Here is a 6,415-nt window from a genome sequence, read left to right as displayed (position 1 = left end):
ATCGATCGCTTACTTAGTTTCTAAGTATATTTCTTCTGCTAAGTATATTTATCTGTCTGTAAAGATTTACTTGTAACAAATTCTTAAAGAAACCCTACTTTCTTCATATTCTCTTTTTCGCGTAGCATAATTGTATATAAAATGGATTTTTGTCTATATCACAGATAAACATGCTTATGCAACACGCAAATTCAATCTAACATATACAAATGTAAATATTTAATATTTATTTATTTGATTTATTTATTTATTACACAAAGTGTCCGGTTAGCAGGCGCGTAGAAAGATACAAAGGTCGGCTTACTGATTTTGGCTACTTCGAAACAGTTTGAATATGCTGCTCGCTATCATACTATTTCCTTCACATACAATTAAGTAATAAAAAGTTGGATTGTTAAAAATTTACTTAACGACTAAGTTCACGAATTGACGGACCGCCATACGATCTGCTTATGCCACTAATATATGAATTTACTTATATACATACATACATACATACATATCTTATGTATGTAAGATTATGGCTACTACACTTCTCACGTTCCAGCTACGCTCAACGGTGCTTCAGCGACTGCGGCGCGAAAGCTTGCATGCTATAGTACCGATCCGTATCGTCCTTTGTAACGCTTGTTACATGCTGGAATTGACATGGTTGTGAGATTTGCGATTTGGGCGGCAATGGCGCTGGCTTGACACGCTTCTGCTTTAGCTTCTTCTTCTTGCCCGGCAGTGAGAGCGCTATATTTTCCGGATCACTCACCAGCTTCTCAATGTGATGATAGAGTTCGCAAGCCGAATCGGTTGAATCGAAACTGAAGCCAATCAGTTGTTGATGGTTCGTTGAAAGGCACATCGTGTGAAATGATGGACCGGCGAAACGATAATTTGACAAATTATCAATGCGATCTGACCAGAGTGCAAAACATGAGCCACGTTCGGCCAACACCAAGGTGACACGTGATGTGGCGCGGGAGCGCGCGCTGCCACGATCATGTAAAACGACCGGTATGCCGGTGAAGACGAGACGCCAATCACCCTCTTTCCCAGTGCCTTCATACAGATTGGCCAGCGATGAGCAGACGAAAATGTCGGTACCCAAACCGCCGAAAAAGCTCTCCACCTGGCCGCGCTCATATTCGGAAAGATTTGAATTGCTCGTTGTATCGATGCTGAGTGTGTCGGCGTCCACATCGGAGCCCACAAAATATGTGCTGTTGTGATTATTTGCTGTATTCGTGTTGTTCGTCGATGATGCAGTGGTGTGCGTGTTTGTGTGCGTATGTACCGACGAGGTGTGTGAGTGTGCCGACCAATCGGGGTTGATCATCAGCTCATTCTGTTCGGATGAATTCGTACCCTCGGAGGATTCGGATGGTGGCGCCGAGTCGCCGACAGAGCCTAAACGACGACGTTGCATGTGTGGAAGCTGGAAAGAAAATAACAAAACGAATACAGAGACATTAGTTACGGTTAATATGCTTTACAAATTTAATAAATATAAATTAAGATATTTGTGGTTACGAAAAGCATTCCATTGGAGTATTATTAGAGAGACTAAATCGGTAGCCTTCATCGGAAAATGGTAAATATTAAAGAGGAAGAGAATGCGTTCTTTTGTTAGCATTTCAGAGCCTTTTGGATTTATACCTATCTATTCGAAAAATTCCATATTTCCGAGACACTTTAACATCGTAACTATACCGACTTATCTTGTCTCATTTGAAAACTTTCGAAGATAATGTATGTTACTCGTACTAGTCCCACAGTTTTTGAGTTATTATCCTGAAATCTCGCACGTGAGCTTTTCTTACCAAGAAGCTGAACAGCCGATATCGGACAACCCTAGCACACATGTAGCTGCCATACAAACCGAACAATCGGAATCAAATGCGTGTAGGAAAACTTTTCTGTTTGCCGAGTTATCTTCACGAAATTTCATAAAAACAATTTTCCAAGACAACGGTACATTCTCCGAAGAAATTGTTCGGAGCGGACCACTATAGCATATAGCTGCCATAAAAATTAGCGGATCACAAGCTAGATAAAGAGGATATACATCCTTTGATGCTATATACGATATTATATTGTTTGTCAAAAAAGTCTTGCGGTATTTTCGCTAGTTGGCGCTGAGAGCGCGTAGTTCTAGTTTTATTCGTCGCATCGGGTCATGCTATACCTTTTTGAAAAGCTCGATAAAGGTAAAAATGCATCTCAAGCCGCCAATAAAATTTGTGCAGCTTATGGACCCGATACAGTTTCCATTTCCCCCGCACAACGATGGTTTCAACGTTTTCATTCTGGTGTAGAGGTGGTCGAAGATGCGCCTCGCTCCGGATTTCCTGTCGTCGAAAATTGTGATAAAATCGCTGAAGTGGTCGAAAGAGACCGGCATAGTAGCAGTCGCAGCATCGGTCAAGAGCGCGGTCATGAGTCATCAAAAAAAAATTTTATGAACAATGAAAATTCAATAAAGATACCGCAAAAATACCGCAAGACTTTTTTGACAACCTAATATTAATAACATTTCTACTAAAGTGGAGAGAAAACTCATATTCGATATTGTACAATTATATAGTAACATTTTTTCTTAGAGAAAAAGCACATATTTATCAAAAGCGCAACAGAGAAATGTCAAAGCAATACGCAGAGCTAAACGGCAGCCACTTAAATATAATTATGTATTTGCAGTTTAAAGCAATAGAGCAGCGACTCGAGAACTGAAAACCACTTTTTCATTGCCTGGAATATGTAAGCGCGTTCAGCTGAAAATTATGCAATCGATTTCCGCTCTAAAAACTTCAACAGCAATGTGGCACGTTCGCACTCATGTGCAGGTCTGTGTTGCATAGATTCATAAATATTTCATAGAGTTGTAATAACTATTGAAATCGACATAAATGCGCCTAAGCTTTGCTATTTATTTGTGAAAATAAATATTTCATTAAATAAATAAAAGCAAATTCACACGCACATTACAAACACATACAAACACATGAATAAATCACATATGTATGTAGGTATGTATCTAAGGGCAAAAAAACGTGTAAACTTCAACATGAATCTAACTCAAAATGAACGTATTTATGCCGGAGCAGTTTCGACATACGAATATTTATTCCAATTTCGAAGTCTTGCCAAAGCTCTTCTGTGCAAACCTATTTTGATTTTTAATAGGGCGAAAATCGAATTTTCAAATATTAACCAAAATATCAATAGAGTAAAGTCAACCTGTGTAAGATTACATCGGAGTATTTGTATTTGTATTGGTTTTATTTTATTTTTTTTAACCATTTGCTATTAAAAATGCAATGAAAGGAAATATAGTTTGACCATATTTGCTTTATTTTTGTTTAGTTTGAATGTCAGCCGCATGAACGCACCAGGAAAATGCTGCACAATTTGTTTGCCTCCAGAAAGCTGCTTGAATATCCATCAGTGTGGCAAATAAAAAATGCTCGAATTACAAAATACATAAAAAAAGGTGCAAAATCGTTTCAAGTTAAATAAATTGTTTTGAGAAAACGAGTCTACGAGTGGAGCAAAGCCTTCAAATACGGTCGAGAAATCGTTGAAGACGTGCTTAGTTCTGAAAAAAAATTTAAAAAAAAAGTGATGTATATGGTGCTTGGAAATCGACAGGCAAGTGTTCGAGAGATGACAGCAGAGCTTGGCTTCTCCCTCCACTCAACCCGATTAAGAAAACTTTTCAAAAAGAGTACGATTGTGACCGAATTTAAAGCCAAAAACGCAATGAATGCCATAGATGAACCACCGTATTCACCAGATTTGGCTCCAGATGATTTTTCCTTGTTCGCCGAAGTGAAATTGCCACTCCATGAACCCCTTTTGTTTATGCTCATATTTAATTCGACAACATCTCCAAAAAATTGTCTCAAATTCTCAAGTTGTTTCTTCAAAGTTTATTGCCAAGAGTTCTAAAATATATACAGCAAAAGCAAAGTCTTGCATTTCAATCCAGTTTTATTTAATTATAGCCGACAATTCTTGTATTTGTTATTTTATTAGGTTAAGTTTGGCAGGCTGTCACGCTATACATAAACTTAGTAAGCCAGACGGCGAGGTTTAGTTTAATCTGAGCTGAGCTGAAATATTCATCGTACAGCACATCAACGCTTTTTGCGAAATTTCAGAGCGACTGGATTTGCAATTTTAATAATTCTTCCATTTCCTTGAACTGTAAAGTTCATAGATATCTAAGACAAGTTGTGGCTAAGGCTTTAAGAAGCATAAGACGTCTTGCAGCATCTCTCTCATTAATACTTTACTGCACTTTCTGCATTTATCGCCATTACTAAAGCTCATCCGGCACACATGTAATGCCAATATAATTTGTAACCTGTCAATAGGCCAACAACCGTCCTGTAGGCATGTGTGGTTTTCTGCTTGGCCCTTGCACATGACCTTGGTGAACTTGTCTTTATTCTTATTAAAGCCACTTATGTATTTCCTGTATTTATTCGGCAGCCAGACGAATTGTAGTTTTGGCTATCTCTTACCTGTACTTTACTTCCACATGCAGCCTCGCCATTTACTATCTTTCTGATTCTAAGAACCTTCTCTTATGCAAGACGCTGTGAAATTATTGCCTTATTTACGGCCTGGCTAGCGACGTATACATTTTTGCGTGTTACCTACCTCTACCACTTTCCCAATTGGCTGGACAATGCAGTAGTATTCCGTAAACTTGAAAGATCGGTGAAAATCCAGCTTCATGCATCGAGAAATAGATTCCCTCGCCCACACCTTTGCTCTTTTTTGAGCCGTAAGTGTGGATGTTGTAAGTTCCGCTGGCAGGTCGCATCCTTTTGTTATTTTATTAGATATGCATTCAATTTAGTTCATTTCTTTTCAATTTAGCTTAAAGCTTTAAGCATGTAATAGTCGATAAACTATATGTTTTTAATTAATTTTGCGTTTTATTATTTCCTTCATTCACACGCTAGTTTTTCCTACCATTGGCCCACATTTATCTCTGTAAGTGCTCTGAGCCATATATATACTATATATTTGCTTGTATATATAACTATATAACCATACTTGTACATATAAGTATGAATGTATGTATGTATATAAAGATTTGAAATTACCCAGCATTGAATTTTAACCAATTTTCTTAAGCCCAATGCGCAATAGGTCAATTTGAGCAAGTCAGTATTGAGTTTTCCGATCATAGGTATACCTATAGTTGGTTGCGATTTCTATTGAAATGTATCTTAACCGCTTAGTGAATGACATTCATGATAAAAATACTTCAAATTATAAGTTCTTCTACTTTATGTAATGTACTCAAAAAGTTTAAGTTAGTAAATAAGCGTAAGATACCGAAAACAATCAACCAAATTATATGTAAAACAATTTGGCATTGTCTTAAATACATATATCTACTCTATAAAGAACAATTAGTATTAAGAAGACTAGAAATGAAGTCTTGCAAATAGTTTATTCCATTGATAGCCATATTCAACTCACTGTCGAGACTATCTGCTTCGAAGTGGAACGAAAATATCGCTAAAAATATCTAAACAGCATTTCGCGATTAGTAGCTGCTAGCAAAATTAAAACCATTAGACTCCATTTCATTTACAAATACTGACTGGGATACAATATACCGTTATCGTACGGCAAGATACATATCGCATATGCATTCATTACAATTCGAGCCATTAATTCTGTGTTTACTCAACGTTTCGTCCCTTTTCGCATTTTTCCGCCCAAAATTATATCTTTTGTTTTATAGGTTTTTGCCAGTCTTTTCATTGCATCGCCCCGAGCGTTTCCTGTAATAAATGTGTGCTTAATTCATTTGCTGAAATATTTGTGTTCGTGCATGCCACAAGCGTGTCGTCTGTGAACACATTAAATTTAGTCCAGAAATTTAATTTTTGCACAATGCATATGTGGATATATCAACAATATGTAGGTATGCCAAAGTGGTCTATAGGAAAACGATGAAAATGTCGAAGACCTTATGAATTGTAGTCGACTTAGATATAGCTGTAAATCTGTAAATTAGTCTCTCAATTTTTTTAATATCGATATAAATTTTGCAGCCATTCTTTTCTATCCGAAAAGCGGTACATTTACCGCTACCACTAATATAAGATCACTATAGCAAATAGCTGTCATAAAAGCTGACCGATCAAAATCAAGTGTTTGTATTGGCACGAATTATTACACAGGGCAAATGCGCACTATTCGATGAAATTATCCAGATCGGACTGCAATAGCATATAAGTTAACACAACATTTTATGAACTTCTACATAAATTCCATTCCCACATTATATGCTAGAAACATACAAACCGTTTGCATACTTTGGAGTCCTATTACAACCAAAAGTGCAACTGCGCTAAACGCGCATCCGCTAAATTCTTAAGTGAGCGAAACACGCGCA

At 37.2% G+C, this 6,415-nt stretch overlaps 1 protein-coding gene across 1 annotated transcript in view; it reads right to left on the bottom strand.

The window, feature by feature from the left end:
- Window positions 1-204: 204 nt before the first annotated feature.
- LOC108973587 overlaps window positions 205-6,415 on the bottom strand; it is a gene marked incomplete in the record, with an annotated part of 146,942 nt that continues 140,731 nt past the window's right edge. The window contains 1 exon segment of the mRNA XM_018940956.1: window positions 205-1,426. Coding sequence (XP_018796501.1) covers window positions 554-1,426 — 873 coding nt within the window.

The sequence above is a fragment of the Bactrocera latifrons genome, unplaced genomic scaffold (genome assembly GCF_001853355.1).
Source record: "Bactrocera latifrons isolate USDA-ARS-PBARC rearing strain unplaced genomic scaffold, ASM185335v1 scaffold_49, whole genome shotgun sequence".
NCBI classification, from domain to species: Eukaryota; Metazoa; Arthropoda; class Insecta; order Diptera; family Tephritidae; genus Bactrocera; species Bactrocera latifrons.
The sequence above is the reverse complement of the archived record's forward strand: the minus strand, read 5'-3'. Positions and strand labels throughout refer to the sequence as shown.